General features: G+C 42.6%; 1 protein-coding gene across 2 annotated transcripts in view; it reads left to right on the top strand.

Moving 5' to 3' along the window:
- SYN3 (synapsin III) overlaps positions 1-17955 on the top strand; it is a gene marked incomplete at its 5' end in the record, with an annotated part of 168887 nt that overhangs the window by 28251 nt on the left and 122681 nt on the right. For both annotated transcript variants that reach the window (XM_082784802.1, XM_082784801.1), the window contains 2 exons: positions 11159-11315; positions 17562-17651. In XM_082784802.1, coding sequence (XP_082640928.1) covers positions 11159-11315; positions 17562-17651 — 247 coding nt within the window. The remainder of the gene's footprint in view (positions 1-11158; positions 11316-17561; positions 17652-17955) is intronic.

Raw genomic sequence — 17955 nt, 5'->3', positions numbered from 1 at the left:
CTGGCAGAAAGCTCATCAGCTATTAAACTGAAACCGAAGACAAAATTTATTTCACAGGAGTGTCTGTGGCATAGCATTCATGTTTCTGCTTGTGGTATATACAAATGCACCAAAACTAGCCTCATGAGGCTATTTATATATGAAATATGTATTTATATACGAAAATGCATATGTTTTTATAAGTGGCAGTAGTTCAGCTCTCTGTGTTTTCATCTATGTATGCTTATGGAGTAGGTGGATTTGCCTCTGCTTGTGTAGAGATGCATATTGCTTGTCAACACGCCAAGCTACGGTCGACATTGTTACCCAGTGAGAGCACAGAGAGTTGCACACACCAGGGTGCAACCACCTGGGTGCAGCTTGCTTCCGACTCCAGTCAAACCCCCCCATCCTGCCCACAAAGATGCTCTCCCTGGCCAGAAGCTCACCCGTGTGCACCAACCCCTCCAATGTGAATGTGGTGCTAGTCAGCGGTGAATGAGAAAAGGGGAAGGACTGAAAAGGATATAACATCATAGGAATGAGTGGTTCTAAGCTATTGTCCTCAGCAAATACTATTGAAGGAACCAAGAAGGCCTCGAGAGAGACAGGAAAGGATTTTCTGCTGCCCAAAGCACTCAGAGGCTGCTCACTTAAGAGCTGTTTGTACTTCAGGAACAGGAAAGTCCCAGGGCCTGAGAGCCACAAAAGGAATGGAAGAATTTTGGAAAAGAGATTTATCAATACTGATAATTATGATAGTAGTAAAAATAGTAAGAACAGTAAACTTTAATAAATTAGAATGAACAAAAATTGAAATGTTAGACTAATATTTATAGGATACCAAATCTTTTGACTTGGATGCAATCCTTCAGCCTTGGTGAACACAGACTGAGGCCACCAAGGAAGTGCTCTTGGTGCTGTATTTTGGTCATACACGTCTTTTTTTTCCATCGCTTATAGGGCCTCTGCTAATTATTAAGCAAGATATTCAGTCACAAGTCAGAATGTTCCTGGCTGGTGAGATATAGTACTCATGGTGTTTTTTGAGCACCCTGAGCCCATGGAAATCTCACCTACAAGTTACAGGAAGGTAACATGGCAGTGTCTTGCTAACACGCACATTTAGGATTCTCCCCCTGCAGGAAACCTGCCTTCTTCACATTCCTCTTCAAAGCAAAGGCAACAGTGTGGTGGGTTGGTCTAAAAACAGTGAATGCACTACAGGCCAGTGGATTTTAAACCAATGACATGATAAACACTTTTGTTATCAATATTAATAATAATAGTAATAATAGTAATAAATCAATCACTAGGATATTCTCTCCAGTCTTATATAATGTTAACTGAATTATTAACTTATTAAATTCTGCCATGAATGAGAACATACAACAGTCCTTGAAGCTCTCCATTTGCCACTTGCCTTGGAAAATTTTGGGAAAAAAAAAAAAAAAGAGCTTTGGAAGAATTATTGTTAACTAAAGAGAGCAAGGAACTTGGTATACAGATCTCCATGACTTCTAGCCTGTATATCTTTAAACAAGTAGTTGTTTAAAGGTTAGCACACAGTATAGCTGAAGGTAGGAATGGCAGGAATTACTTTTCTTGCCTGATTTTAGTACAAGTGTAGCTCCCAATGTGTAATTTTGCAGTAACAAAACTTCTTATGCACTGGGCTTTGTTACCCCGGAACTTCTTTGGATACAGTTGGCACTACAGCTTCCTCAGTGAAATCATAAATATAGGAAACAGGAGATGGCACTTATGCATCCCGGAGGATCAGTTCCTCATTGATTTAGACAGGGTGACCACTTCAACAGAGAAGTGGTATCATATCTGGGTGCAATGAATAAACTATTGTGGAGCAATTAAGCAGTGTGAAAAAAATAAAATAAAATAAAATAAAATAAAATAAAATAAAATAAAATAAAATAAAATAAAATAAAATAAAATAAAATAAAATAAAATAAAATAAAATAAAATAAAATAAAATAAAATAAAATAAAATAAAATAAAATAAACAAGCATGAGTGATGCTTACTTTTAAATCATTTGGGTGAATTTTTCATCATTCTTCCAGGGCATCTGCAACTTCCTTTTTTACAGGTCTACAGACCTATACACGTGCACACAGATATACAGAACTGTCTGGAGTCTAATTTACCTTAGGAACCTCTTGGGCTGTGTCACCTCTACTGGGTTTAGACGTAAGGAATGGGATTTTTATTTCCACTTGTTCTTCATTTCTCAGAAGGGCTAACATTTACTAACATTACTAACATTTCCCACTGTGAAAACAGGCTGTCAGTGTTGGCATGGCACCTATTCTGAGGTGCATTTATGCTTTCAGGATATTATAAAAGTGTCCCAGTATAAATGTGAATTTGGGCTGTCTCTGCTTCTGACAACGCTTAGACTCCCAAACTATGATCTCAGCCTCTGCATTAGATTAAATGCAGTCCTCTGTTTGCCTTTTGGGCTTTACAAGCCTTCAGCTATTAATTCCAGTAGATGTGGGAATAAGGCAGGGATATGTTGAAAATCTGGACAGCTTTCTTACATAAGGAATACTAATGTTTCTGGGAGCATTTCAGACTTTTGAGGATATAAATTAATCATGCAACAGACTGCTCTCATCTCCTGTCTCCCCATTGAGTTGGCTTTTTTGCCATTGGGACTGATCACCCAGGGCAAAAAGTACATTTTGGTGTGTTTGCATGGGTCCTACCACCATAATGTCCTGGTGCAGACCTCACTGTACTACCACAGCACAAGCAACAGCTGATGGACCAGGAGATGCCCAGGGGCTGAAAGAGGAGGACCTTGTGTGGAACAACAGCCCTGGCAAGTGGGGAGGAGTGACAAAACTGACAGCAAGGCAGAGAGGAGCAGAGAATGTGGGACAAACCCTTTCTGTGGGAAGGATCCCTGCCATGGTTGCAGCATTTAGCCCTCCAGGCCTTGCCTGAATTTGGCTGGTCTGTGTAAGGACATGCGTGTCTCACTCAGCTTACCACAGGTGCTACGCCCTTGTCACTTGTAGCTGTGGTGTGGTCTTGAACTCTGTGTCCTCCATACAAGCACATGCACTCCTTTAATTAACACTGACTTTCCCATTGGTTCCAGCTGATTCAGTGCTCATACTAAGCTCTGTGCTCTGATAACAGGACAGCTACCTGCTGAATGACCATGCCACATAGACCAGTACCTGAAATGCTATTTTCTCAAAAGGTATTTTTGCACTGCAGTACAATCATAGCCTGAGGAGGCAATGGAGGAAACAAGGAGGAAACTGGACACCCTGTCAGCAGGCATTTTCTTGCTATTCAGAGCTTGCAGAGCCCAGGAGACTTGTAATGTGGTTAAAAAATAAATAAAATCCAAGATACAAGGCTCTTCAAAGCTTGCCAAGGATACTGTCCCCTTCCCAATGCACCTTCTCCTATCCCAGTAGATTCGATAAGCAGCTCCCTGCAAGATGTGTGTGGGTTTTCTAGCCTACAGAGGCCATGCTTACTCACCACACAGTAGCTGCACATTGCTAGGAGGTGGATGTTTTCTTGTCCCTTGAAGAGTATTCACTCCCAAGAGATGGTGGTTCCTTACAGTTCTTTACAGGGAGAATGTCCAGGGAATAGCTATCAGTTGGACGCTGATGAAGGGTGTATCAGCAGGCAGTAGATCGCCATCCAACTTCTTGCCTTCCAGCAAGTTTTTGTCAAAGAGGAATCCTAGGCTCTGTCTAGCCTATATCTTCTTAAATTTAACTCTTTATTTAATTGGGGATATTTTTTAGAATTTTTTTTTTTTCTTTCAAACCAAAAATCTGAAAAACATGGGAGAATTTGTTTGGGAGAGTTTAGATTCCTAGAAACCAGATGGAAAAATATATTGTGCCTATAGCTCTCCCAGGATTCACAGGATTTGGCACACTGTATAGGACAATATGTGCTATGTATTTAACACGGAGCAACATTTGGGCAACATTTTTATATTGGTGGCATGGCAATCTGTAATGCAGAGGAGAAGTGCGTGTAACCTCGTGTGAGCTTTTAAAGTGTACTGTAGACAAAGCACCAAAGTGTCAAACGTCCTCTTCCCTTGCCTAAATACCCTTCAGAGATATCAGGCTGGGACAAGGTGTCAGACAGGGTAGACCCTGGCAAGCTGCAGTTACGCATGAAGCAATTCAACACCTCCAGCAAGTGATTCCCATGTGGGTGACGATTTACCTTCATCTTTCACTAATTTCTCCCTCTTCCTTACCTTCCTGTCCCACTTTTCTGAGCTGGAGATGAAAAAGGCAGAGAAGGTGGGGCGTGCTTATTTATTTCTTTATTCTCAGTTGCTTCCATCTCAGCTCCTGCTGTTAAACAGCTGCTTGGAGGCCTGCTTCTCTCATCGGGGCTTACTGATCTCCCAGATGAATAATGTCCTCCTTCACCTCCCCAGCAGCTGACGCCCAGCCGACATGCAGGCAAGATGCTGACAGTTATTGGGAAAACATTTGGCGTGCAGGCAGCTGCAGAAAGCAAAAGTCACTCTGAGCAGACGAGGGTGGGGAGCATCACCGAGACTAAACCATTCCCTGGCCCCTTTTACATTTGCAGTAATTCTTTCCGATAAGAAATGTGCTGCCAGGGCCTGAAGCACTCATTAATTAGTTAATCCAGGACTGAATGCAAGAATGATTAAAGACTGTTGTGGATTGTTTCAGTCTTGATCGGTTTTTGGTTTTGTTATTTTTTCCTTTCCTGATTTAATTTGTCTTCTTTCCACATGGGTTCTTAGTAAGGCTTCATCTTCATCCAGGAAGCAACACAATGGAGAAGTGAAGGGCCAAATCATGCTGCACCTGTACTTTACTGGTCAAGGTGGGTCCTCATTAATGGTCTGCTACTGGAACAGACTGTAGCCTCAGCAAGCACATGGGTAGTAACAAGTTGGAGGGTGTGGAGTGGTAGATATGCCAAAGGGCAGAGCTGCCATTTGGAGGGACCTCAACAGCTGGGAAAATGCACCAACACGAACCTCATGAAGGTCAATAAGGACAATCACAAAGTCCTTCACAGAGGGAAGAATAACCCCATGGACCAGCACTGCTGGAGAGAAGCTGGAGAGAAAACAGCTCTGAGAAAAGGATCTGGTGGTCCTTCTTGTGTGCCTTTGTGGTGAGGAAGCCCAAGCACTGGTTCAATGGGCGGCATTAGCAAGGCTGTAGCTAACGAGACACTATTCACACCTGGAGTACTGTGCCCAGCTGTGAGCTCCCCCAGTATAAAAAAGACATTGACAGACTGGAATGTGTTGAGTGAAAGGCCACCAGGATTATTGGTCAAATACTGGAACAAGTGCCCGGAGAGGCTAGGGGATCTTCATCCTTGGGAATACTCGAAATTTGGCTGAACAAGACCCCAATCAACATAACGTAATTTTGTAATTTGCCCTGCAATGAGAAGGGTGTTGTATCAAATGCTCTTCAGAGGCCCTCTCTGACCTAAATAACACTGTGACTTTATTTTATGTTCTTGGAAGGTATTCAGATCACCTTCTGTGAAATCTGGGGTGCACAAGTGTTTTGAAGGCAAGCTGCTGTTGGCAGGTGTGGTTGTTATTTCTTTGAGATATCATCAGGGTCCACATGCTTTTCCTTGTCAAGGTCAGTCAGTTTACAAGGAAAACACATAACAGACTTCAGAGACTGCCACAGTGCAGATCAGAGAGTGTATGACGGGATTTTATGGCTCATTGGTCTAGCGCCGAGAAGCAAATCAGAGCATCTTCCAAGGTGCCCTCATCTATATATAGAGGTACTGGTCCTACTGCAACCATGATTCCTGTTTCCTACTGCTTTTGCTACACCAATCTCCCTCACACCCTGTGGTATTTCCTCAGGTGTTTCTCTATTAGTGTCCAAAAGACCCCCTACTCCTCTCCCCCAGCCCAGTAAAGTCATGTTTTTCTCCATTCTATGTTGCTTTCTTGTTTCTCAAGAGCCAGCTCTGCCTGAGCTTACATTCATTATTTCTTTGAATAACCACAGCAAGGTTTACTTCTTTCTGTGGAAAATGACATGAGGTTTTGACTGAAAGAGATTTTTTTTTTCTTAGTAAATTACCCGTGTTAGCATGACATCCAACAAAACATGAAATCTAACATAATCGTAAGTGAAAATGTCATAGATTTCTTATTGCATTTCAGTAACTTAATAATAATACCATTAATGTACAGGTAAATTTCAAAAAATAACTTCTTCCTATTTGTAAATGTCATTTTTGATTAGCCTTCAGACACCTGAGGCAGTGCATAGTTGGAGGGATTATTGTACTTCTCAGGTAGACGCAACCACTTATGGTTTGGACTTGTGCCTCAGAAACTTGCCTGAAGGCTCCATTAACTCCCAGTAATGCAAAGCTTGTTGTATCATATTGCATAATTCTGCGCTTTTCTTCCTCTCCATGGCATGCCAAGCAGATAGGAGAGGTTGTGGAAGCGAACTGCTTAGTCAAAAATGTGTTGTGCAGTTGGAAGTGTTTTCTGAGGAAAGGCTCCTTGAATAATGGAGAAATGGCAGGCCCTGAGGTGAAGATGTCCTTCTTCAGTGTCCGAGGAGGATCTTTTCCTATTGACATGAAGGGCCAAGTGCCTTTCAAGATGGGCAGTCTTTAAGAAAGAGAGCAGGACAGCCCATCTTCCTCCCATAGCACAGGCAAAAAGTGCTCTGAGCTCATCATGGTACTAAGGTATCTGAGTCAGCTGCAGGTGATTATACACAGTGGGAGATGGAAGGGATTATTAAAGGGTATTTTGACAACATAATCTATTCTTGTGTGTTCTTTCTTCATGCCCATGAAGCCGTTTGTGCTTCAGTGAGAACAGCTGAAGGGCCAGGAAGCAAGCCAGAGTCATGTCTATAATCAGAAATAAGAAACAGGAGATCTCTTTAAGGCATGAAACCTCCCAGCAGGAATTGCTGTCATCATCTCTTCTCCATCCATTCACAGTGGCCAGGGACCTGTTTTCCAGAGAGAAATGTTACTGATGATCTTTTCTGGGTTGATTCTCTTTTTATCATTAGAGAAGTTAGATATGGGGTCACCAGGATACCTACTGCTGCTCCTGGGTTGTTTAGCTTCCATAGCTAACATCAGCAATCTCTTAAATTGTTTTATATTCCCTCATTTCTGACAATACTGTTTCCAAAACTGCTAATGCTGTCACAGATTTAAGAGCAGATGGGTCCAATCTAAGAACTTCTGCGGTCAGATCTCTTCCTTCCTTTAAAATATTAGGTATTTGGATCCAGGCTTTATACTTAGGTTGGTGTCACATCCAGTTTTACCACTAAGAGAGAAAGAAATCTCAAAGTACATTGGAACAAGTTGAAAAAGAGCTTGTTAAATGCAAACAAGCATCCTGCATCAGAGTCCAGGCTCAGGACTGGGAGTACCAGCATCTTCCCTGCCAGACAGTTGTCATCACCCAGGGGCGGCTGACTCTGGTAATTGATGGCCAATATCAAGTTCCCAGGGTAGGCTGAGAAGCTGCTATGAGCTGTGGCTAGCTTCTGGGACAAGACGGCAACTACTGTAAAGTAAGAGCAAGCCATGGGGACCCATAGGGGCTGCTTCACCATGGGGTGGCCAATCCTGTCATGCACTACTTAGAGTATTGAAGGGCTTCTGCTGCTGTGGCTGTGCCATCTGCCAGAGCCTGTAGCCACGTGAGCTGCAAGGAATGTTCTTTTCCATTCCAGAGGAAAACACGATCTCACCAGTTATTTCAGTCTGAAAATTAAACTTTTCCAGTCTCCCAATTGTTATTGTTTTATTATTATCATTATTTTTAAGAAAGGATTCTTGTACCTTTTCACCACTCTGGGAATGAGTAACAGACATTTTAGTGGCCTTTATTTTGCTGGAAAGTGCTAGGAGCCAAACTAAAACCAAAAGTGCTAGGAGCAAATGAAAACAGAGCCCTCAAGGTCTGAGAAAGGGCTTCTGTAAAAGGGTGGTGGCCAAAGGTAGGCTCCAACTTTCTCCTGAAAGCTTCATCTATCCAGCTGTCACACTAAGGAAGATTTCTGACTTCAGATGGGTGTCTGTCATGCAGCCCAGGCACTGCACCAAGATGCAGAGCACAGCTCATAAGCAACATGTTTTAAATGTGTTCTACTTTCAGTTCCATTTACCTATGCCATCTCCCTGTCTATTATGTGTTTGAAGCCCACTAGGCTCCCTTGTATTCTTCCTGTGACCAAATCTATTTCTGTGAACTGTCTTTAGCAGGAGTCTAGATACAGTTTTATTCGGGACCATCCATGGTCATCTAAATGCTGGCTGGACAGATCCATGGAATATGATGGGCTCATGCTCCTGCCATTGCACTCCTAGTCCTGCCAGACTGGGGTGCTTAGGACCTGAGCTGCTGAGTTTGGCTCACCCAATGGCTTTGGCAGTGGTGTTTCAACTGTGGGACTTCTGCCGAACCTGTCTCTCTGCCAAGGTTTTGAACTCTCTTTCGTGTGAGATGCTATTGTGTTGTGTTAAACTAGGAAAAGAAAGCAGTTATACTACTGGTTAACCCAAATCCAAGGCTTGCTATTTAAAGATTTACACTCCAAGAATAAGGGGTAGCTCGCAAAAGTAATCTTCCACCAAAAAAAAAAAGTATGAATCCTCTTGTGTGAAACAATTAAGCTCTTCTCTCTTCACTTCACTTGTAATCCCAGTTACTCAGCTTTCACACTGCCACTCCCACCATGATCATTCATGTTGCTTTTACTGTCTGCAACCTTTTCTAGCCCCTCGTCTCACATTTTGCCACTGGACTCAGCTTCTCCTTTACAGACACCTCACAGAACCCAAGGCTCTCTGGCTGATGTTTATTTGCAGCTAGTCCCAGACCCTGCACTCCTCTGCCTTGTTCTCAGTATCCATGGGAACATCATCATTGTCCCACAGTGCAAAAGAGAGATTCAGTGACCACCTTCACTGTAGAGATTCACTCTTCATCTCCTGCGTGAGAGAGTGCCCTGCCTTCCTACATGATGCAGACTTTGAGAATAGGCTTTTCTACATTTATTCTGTATTCTTGTGTCCGTCTTCCAAGCTGAAAAACTCTTCCTTTGCCAGGATCTGAAAAGACAAGAGCTTTTTTTTCTAAACTTTTGGCTGTCAGAGCTAAAGCTGCAGAAGGCAGCTTCCCAGCCACTGCTTGTCCTCCCCCCAGCTGGCTACACTTACTCGCATGCCTCCTCCCCACCGCAGCACCACGAGCCCACCCTTGTGTCAGGGAGTTGCTAAAGGGCAAAACCAGCAGCTTCCTCAGGGGATACCAGAGCACTGGTCTCAACCATTAACTCTGAGGCCCCAGTAAGAGCTGTTCCTTAAGTCAGTCTGGGGGAAGACGAGCCATAAGAGAGATCAGTTCCTTCTTCATGTGCTCTGCAAGCAGTATGAAGGAGGAACGTGCCTGAAGCTCCTGACTCCCACAGGCCCCACAGCTGTTTAGTGAATCAGTGGAGACATGGAGTCCTGGTCATAGGAAGCTGATGAACCCTTCCTGAGGACCTAGGCCTGCCTCTGGGCTGCTTTCTACATGGCAAGTCCAGCAGAATGGAGGAGTTAAAGCTTTCCAAGATTTGCATTTATTTGCTGTTTCTCAGCAGGGGGTCACTGCTTGCTTCACCCCCATTGACACCAGGGAGGTCCATAAATCAGCCACACAGTGATAGCGCAGCCCTCCCGATGCTCATTATGCATCTCGCTGCTGGAGGAAAGCACCACCTTTGGTGCCAAGTACATTAGGGAACACGCCTGGGTTTAAAAATACTCCATGGGAGGGAATCACAACATTTCCAAACATTGGCGTCTTGCATCACAAAAGCAGAGCATGTGCCTCGCCATGTCTAGAGCAAGAACAAAAGCCCAAGGCCAACAAGCAAAATGAACAGCTCTAAAACAACAAAGCGGCTCTGGGTTCTGTATACAGTGTTTGTTGCCACAATCTGGCCCAGACTTACCATCTCCGATTTCCTTGCCAGAATGATGGAAATATAAATAGGGGCTATAAACCCAGCTCATATATCCGAAGGATTGAAATTATAGTCTCTTAGCAAGGAAAATGTTCGAGGGTAGTGAGGTAATGGGACCTGGTTACAGAGCTCATTTCTCTGAAAAAATTCAATACAGCATGGAAATTTTTCCAATGTCCTTGATGCAACCTTTGTTAAAGTATAAAGTAATCCCCCATTTCAGTGGAAAAGCCCCTTCTGTGCCTTCAAGAATGAACTGCTGAGCTCCATTTTGGAAACAGTTTCTTTCCAACTGCTGTTTCCAGAGATTTCTGAAGAGCTCCAAAGGCACAGCATCACCAAGGAATGAGATCTGGCTGTTTGCAAGCTAACCCGTCGCCTCTTGGCTTACCTAGAAAGGGCCTCACTTTTCTGTCAGTTTGCTGAGAGCTGCTGCTGTTGAACCATAGGAGTCCCGGCTCCAGTCTTGCTAAACAATATTCTGGAAGTCCATGCCATGAGTCACAGAGCTGGATGAGGGGCTCTGCTCGTTTGATTAATTACATTACCATGCCTGTCCTTTATTTGTTGACTCATAACCATAAAAGCCCGGGATGTGCTGCGTATGTAGTAAACTGATTAAAGGGGGAATGTATGTAAATGCATGGATGCGTACGATAGCTTTTTGAAATCCCTCATGATCTTCCCACCCACTGGGCATTGCTTCAATATCGAGTTCAATCGTCAGGAAACAAATTTGCTCCCTCATCTGCGTAGCACATTGCAATGAGCTTGCCAAATACAGCCAAGCTTTCTGAAAGAAAAGAGAATCCCCCCACCAGTGAATTTATGACCCTTGGCTCCCACGTGTGCCTTGTTCTTGTGCATGCCTCAGTGACATGGAAACTGTAGAAAATCTGTTTGGCCTCTTTCTACACTCTCATACTTGCAACTACGTTGGAATTTTCCTTCTTTTTTTTTTTTAATGAATATGGTTTTTTGTTTGTTTTCTTACCTTCTAACGCAAGCAACACATGAGGAGAGGCCCAAAAAAGAGTAACGTGTTAATGAAAATAAAAGGAGAAAGGCGGAGAAGAAGCACAGAGAGGCTGGAAGTACTGCTGAGTGTGGAAAGTAAAATGTCACTTCCCATGTCTCTTCCAGGTCCTTCAAGCCTGATTTTGTCCTGATCCGGCAGCATGCCTACAGCATGGCGCTAGGAGAGGACTTCCGCAGCCTCATCATCGGCCTCCAGTATGGTGGCATCCACACCGTCAACTCCCTCTACTCTATCTACAACTTCTGCAGCAAGCCCTGGGTGGTAAGTGATGATCCAGCTCCACTGCATGCCAAAGCTGCAAAGCAGATATCTGGTACTGATAGAGCACCAAACTCAGCCTCCAGAGTTCTTTCATGGGAATTCACCTTTCTATGTTAAAACCACAGTCTAAACCACCTTAGCAATTCAGCTGGGAAATCTTGGGGGAAAAAACAAACAAACAAACAAACAAACAAAAACACCTATGAACATTGCTCCTTTATCAGCCTCTAGTAATCTCAAGGTGTTATTTCCTCTCACTGAATAGGATGTGTTTCACCTTTCCCAGTCTCTGTTGTGTCAAAAACAATAATACAGTGTAAGGGAGAATAGATGAATAGTAAGAGATTAATAATAGCAGATCAGTAGGCTATCTATGTCCTGACCAAAACACAGTAAGAAAAAACAACCTTAAATGAAATATTAACCTTCACTGTTTTAAAGGGTATCTGAACTACACTGCTAGGATCTTTCATTAGATAGATGCTTGTGGTAGCCAGCTGCCCCATCCTAAGACTATGATTATCCATTTCTTGCAGAAGTGCAATAGTTTGGGTATATCATTCTAACATATCTTGTGCTCTCTTCCTACTTCTTCTGAGTGGTACTTTCTTGCAAGAATATCAGCTGAAAAGACAGTCAAGAAAGGGAAAGAGATGGTCACTTCAACAACTAGGTCTAACAAAACAAAACAAAACAAAACAACAACAAAAAAAAAGTAACTTAATATGGCAGAGATATTGGAAAGAGGCAGAAGAAAACAGGAAAATGTATAGAGTTTGTCAACAGTTCCAAAAGGAAGTGTAAGTTTATCATAAGGTGTTGGCCTGAAAGACTATACCTTGGAAACTCCTTGGGCTCCTGGGGAGCACAAGACGGTGTTTTGTGTGTTTTGTTTGTTTTTTTTTTGCACTGGGAGCCTCCTTCACCTGTTCTTTAAATTTTGTCAAGTTCACCTTGTAATCTCAGAAAACATGAAAAAATATAGCATTGGCTTTTCTCAGCCCCGAATCTAAGTTTACAGTAACCCCCCATAACTGTTATGACCAACTCTAAGTCATTAGGATCTGAAGGAGCAGGACAGCCTGAGGAATGAGGCTGGCAGGAAGGAGTTAGATGTCAATACCTTTCTGGAGTCTACATCTGGGTCTCCAAGCAGTTTCATTGGAAAGCACCCTCACTGATCACTGACATTGCCAGAATGGAAAAATTCCACTGCATTGTTCTAGGTGCAAAGCAGGGAACAACAAGGTATATGGATCTGCCAAGGATAAAGCACTTTCCAATATATTTCCCCCTGGAATATTTAAGATATTTTTTTTAGGGATTCTCCCTATTCATTGCACAAATACAGGTAGGGTCCTGTCTTCTCCAAAAACATTGCAGTGCAGCAATGCTCCGCATAACCCATATCCTCTCCTCCAGGAAAAAAAAAAAAATAAATAATCTAATTTTTCCATCACTCTACAGGTGGATGATACACATTTGCCCTCAGTTGCCATTTGAGTGATGAGGGTTGCTGGGAATGGAAAAGACAGGAAGAGAGGGATCAGTGGAAGGTTCAATACAACCCTTTGGCATTGTTTTCTACAGTTAGCCTGACACACTACGAGAATGTTGACCCCAGTGACCAGACAAAAAGCCTCTGCACTTATGCTGGCTTTTGCTGAGGAAGACAGTCATGTGGTCTATTCCATCTGATTTGGGGTTTGAGTCTGTCAGGATTTAGCTGACAGTTTTCAACTCATGCCTTGTAATTATGCTTGTGATGGTGTGCAGGGACCTCAAGATATAACAGGCCTATTTTTAGGAGTCTAAAATAAACGAAAACAAACAAATTCAGCACACTGAGGAAAAAAAAAAAAAAAAAAGAGAGAGAGAGAAAAAAAAATAAAAATAAAGCAGGGCTGGCAAGGCAGTGTGGGATAAATTGGCTCTGCCAGTAACTCAGCTCTAGATATTCAGGGTCTGGTAATGCCATGCTTTTCTCATGGAAAATACAGCTGGCTCACATAACCGTCCCAGAGAAGTCAAGGAAACCACTTGCAAACACTTAGAACAGGTTTACAGAGTGCCTCCTTTTCCTATTACTCCCCAACAGACATCACCCCCAAAGACAAATGATTGTAATGCAATAAGTAATCTAAGACCTAAATGGGGTCTTAGCTGGCATTTGGCACTGCTGAAATTTTATCAGGTCAAAGTTAGCTCAGGTAGAGATTGTACTGGGGCATTTGAGGGCAGGAAGCCTCACTGGCAGGAGAATCAGAAGATTTTGTGATAGCTGGGAAGTGAGAGAGAGGCACAGAGCATTTCAGTGCATGTTCCATTTTGATTGCAAAACAGGCATCTTGAAATAAGGCATCTGCTTAACAAAGATTATTGGAAACTTTTTGGACATACAAAATGGTTGAGATACATGAAGAAATGAAATCTCCTGGGAAAATGTGCTTTTCACTCTCCCTTTTTTTTTTTTTTCCAAAAATGGTTCCATTTCATAGAAATGTTTATGATTTTGTGGAGGGGGATGGAAGGAAAACTGTTTTTCCTTGGCAATTTGCAATGATGTTTTCTCAGCAACTGTAATTACAATCAGCTGAGTTTGGGCTTGAGTTTACTCAAACATGCAGCTCCACTTTTTAATGACATTTGCCAGGTTTCCAGTACTACAAATTTCTCCAAAGGTTAAAATTTGCATTAAACACAAGCACAGTTTAAAATAGACATTTCTGAAAGAAAAATAGACATATTCAGGGGGATTTCACACACTGAGAAACATCTATGCAATCTACGTTTTAAGATGGTCACAGAATTATTGAGAAATAATGCTACGAACATGCTAAACATAGTGCTTCAATCTTTTTTAAAAAAAGAAAATTTGTTGTAAAAGTCACAATACAAAATACAGTGGGAACAATGCTGAGAGTAGCACTCATATTACATGCAGAAACATCCTAATTGTAAGACAACTTTTGCACCTGTGAGACTGCAGACAATACAAAGTCTTAAAGACAGTCATATACATAGTTGAAGGAAACTGCCAGCTACACTCTTATGGACTGTCAAGAGATAGAGGCTCCCTGGTGACCTAGATAGACACTTTAAAACAGTACAAAAGGACTTGAGATGCTCTGAAAGGATCTTCTTTCTCTGGAAAGATTCCCTGCAACTCACTTTGATATCCTAGCAGCCAGGCAAGGCACTTCACTTGCTTACCTGTTCCAGGTGTCTCAAACCCAGATTTTGCAATGTTGCCTTGCCCTGTATCTTGCTCTGCAGTCTGGATGTGATCTCAGTAAAACCAGTGGAGCACAATTCTTGGTGTCAAGTAAGAATTGACACCAAAATGTGGAAGGAGCATTTATCTCTAGCTGAGGTGCTGACTGTAACATTCCTACCCATCTAAAATGCACTGGGAGTAGCAACTTGAGCTGTCAGGTATCCGAGAGGTTCCCGTAGCATTCAACGTGGGTGTCTCTTTGCCAATATCCTGTCCTTAATAACTGCCAAAAAGGAAAAACGTGTATATATATATATGTGTGTGTGTATATATATATATATGTGTGTGTATATATGTATATATATGTGTACATATATATGTATACATATATATGTATATATGTATATGTATATATACATATATATATAAAAAGGAGGGAATTGACCCATGACCCAATTGACCATGGTCAATACCAAGGTCAGAACTTTTTTACATTGATTCAGTGAGGAGGCTGCCAGAAGGCTGAAGCTCTCATCTGTCCATCTGAAATGCTTGCCATTTCAGCAACAAAGAGCTATGCACTTCAAAAGAAAGCCCAAGGTACAAGTTGGAATGCTGTGCCATTGTTCCAGTTACTCTGACTGAGCTGTTTTCCTAGAGTAACACAGATGTCACCCCAACATTACAGTGTCCGTGGTTTTCCAAGGGTTGCATGCACATGCAGCAAGGGACTTGTGCTGCTCTCAGCCTGGGTGTTTTTCTCCTCCTCCTTGTCTCTGTCTCATTCTGCTTAAATTTTGAGTCCTGTTTGCTCACTTTGCTAGTCAAAACAGGGCTTTGTTTTTCTTCTCTAGGATGTGCAGGACTAGCGCAAGTAGTTAAGAGAAGCAAGCTGTCCTCCTTCCGCAACATAAATACCCTTCTTGCCAACAATAATTATTCTACACAGGGAGTTTTTCTCTTATCTACTGATGCAAGTGAGGGGGTGGTGGTGTTAGTGAAGGGATATGCCAGCTCTTGATAATTCCTGGGTTTTCTTAAATGCCACATTTTGACCTATGAGATTAGCAACAGGATTCTTCACATTTGTTTGCAAATCTGCTGGCAGCTGCCCCTTCAGCATGTAGCCTGGGTCTGGCATACACCCTGCAGCCTTTTTTTTTTTTTTTTTTTTGCATGCTGGCTGCATTTTTTTTCACACATATATCACCCCCTAACCTCCCAAAGGGGTATTTTTTCTTACCCATTGAGTCAAGCTTCAATTTCTTGCACAGAAATGCTTTTGCTTAGACCAGCCCAGGAAACAGGACAGGAGGCCTAACACAGATACTCAATGAAATCTCTTCTCAGTAGTTCTCACTTTATCTGCAGCGTAACCTTGAGGTTGCAGTGTGGTACATTCACTGGCTTCAGCCATTCCTCAGAAGTGCTCAGAGCATTTAAGATTATGCAGCCCATACTACCGGGACGTAGTATGGGCTGCATAATCTTTCCTTTCCCCAGATGTCCTCAGGTGATACAGGTGACACAAAGGTCACCTGCAAGGTGACTGCATTCCTATGTTTAATGGGGAATTTGAAGGAAATTGTGATAAGGAGAAATCTGGCCAGTGAGACTTGGCCCAGACTGGAGGCCATTTGTTAATTTAACTCAATCTTACCAAGTTTCAGAGGACTTGGAAGCTTGATTCAGTTTCTAAATCATTTTTCAAATAAGGCATTAATGGGAAGTGAGTTCAGCCGTGTCTCCCAGCTCAGCAGGAGCCATGATTCTCACTGCTTTGGACCACTTTTTTTTCTCAACATTCACAAAAATAATTGAGCTGTATTATTCAGCTCTGTTTCCCCTTCTGCAAGACTGCTGGTCTTACCACTTCACCAGCAGCACTACTGGTTCTGCCTTGACCAATTATAACAGGGCTGTACCTCTTCAGAGAAGAAGGAGGATAGATAGATGTGTGATTGTGAAGAATCTAATGGAAAGTTTCTGTCATATACACCACCTCATACTCTCTTATTTATACTAACCCCCTTTTTGGTGCCTTTTTCTACTATGGTATCTCAGGGTATAAAATTTCTGTCTGAGACAGAGGTTTGGTTGTTTTTTGTTTTGTTTTGTTTTTTCCATCTGATCAATGAAAGGTTATATAGAGAGGCTGCAGGCAGTATGCAATAGTCTGAAAGTTCGCAGATGGCCAAAGTGGATCAGGAACTCACTATGCTACACTTCTGTTGGGGTTTTGGAACACAAACAGAAATCAAATCTCTCTCCTACCCTGGGGGGCTTTAGGTCTGTGTGGGCACAAGCCTGACTGATAAACACTTTGTAATAGCTGTGAAAATGGTGATGTTCATGCTGACAGGCTGGGGCAATGGCAACATGAAACACATCAATGGGCCATGAGGAACAGATGATCTCCCCTTTCTCCTGCCCTGCTTGGGTGGATGTTGGGAGACCCTCAGCTCATAATAAATACCAGTTATGATTGGCTTATGTTAAGCTTGTGCTGCCTTGGTCTAGCGCTCAAAGGAGGTTTTCCTCTAGTCACATTTCTCCCTTAGCAATTCTCCTTCCCTTCAGCACAATGAGTAAAGGTGCCTTGCTTTGCTTTGGCCATGGAACAAAGATGTAAGGGAGAGCTTGGGTTTCTTTTGTCTCTGCTTAAGAGTGGTGGCACTGGTTTCCTGCCTGGTCACTCCTCTGAGCCCTATCCTCTGCTAAGACAGGCCTCCCACCCTTTCCCCAACCACTTTGGAAAGTAAAGCCTATTCATAGCAGATCTGTAACTAAACCCAAACTGATCCTCTTCTGGCTCTTGAACCCCTCCTCTTACTCCAAGGTTTGTGTATACTGTTCAGCTTGGCCCTGGATAATTACAGCGAGTACTTTATTTATTTGGTCCTCTCAGTTCTCTCACCTCCTTCACCAGTATCAGAATGTTTTGCAAGATCTTACCTGTTACACAATAAGCCACTGACATCTACTGTGTCTTGTTTTTGTTTTTTTTGTCCCCTTCTATCTGCCCCAAGTTTTCTCAGCTCATTAAAATCTTCAACTCACTGGGTCCTGAGAAATTCCCCCTCGTGGAGCAAACTTTCTTCCCAAGCCATAAGCAGATGGTGAGTACCTGTGCTTTCTTCTGACTCTAGCATGGGTGGGGGAGAAGCAATGAACGTGAGTTGTTTATGAAACACTGAAGATTTGGGACATGGACAAAAAGAGATGTTTGTTTCACAACATCAGTTTGCTTGGCCTGTCATGTCATTGCCATCCATGAAATGTTTATCAGCCTGACTAGGTGCTCAAAGTAAATTGGACTTCTCAAAAGAATAACTTGTTTCAGCTTGTAATGTTTCCTTTGCCTGGTGGTTCTGGGGCTCTAGTCTTCCTGTCAACACCTAAATACCCAGTGTGCTGCGTGGC

The sequence above is a fragment of the Aythya marila genome, assembly GCF_965140915.1.
Source record: "Aythya marila genome assembly, chromosome: 1".
Classification (NCBI taxonomy): Eukaryota; Metazoa; Chordata; class Aves; order Anseriformes; family Anatidae; genus Aythya; species Aythya marila.
Note: the sequence above shows the minus strand (reverse complement) of the source record. Positions and strands in the feature narration are given on the sequence as shown.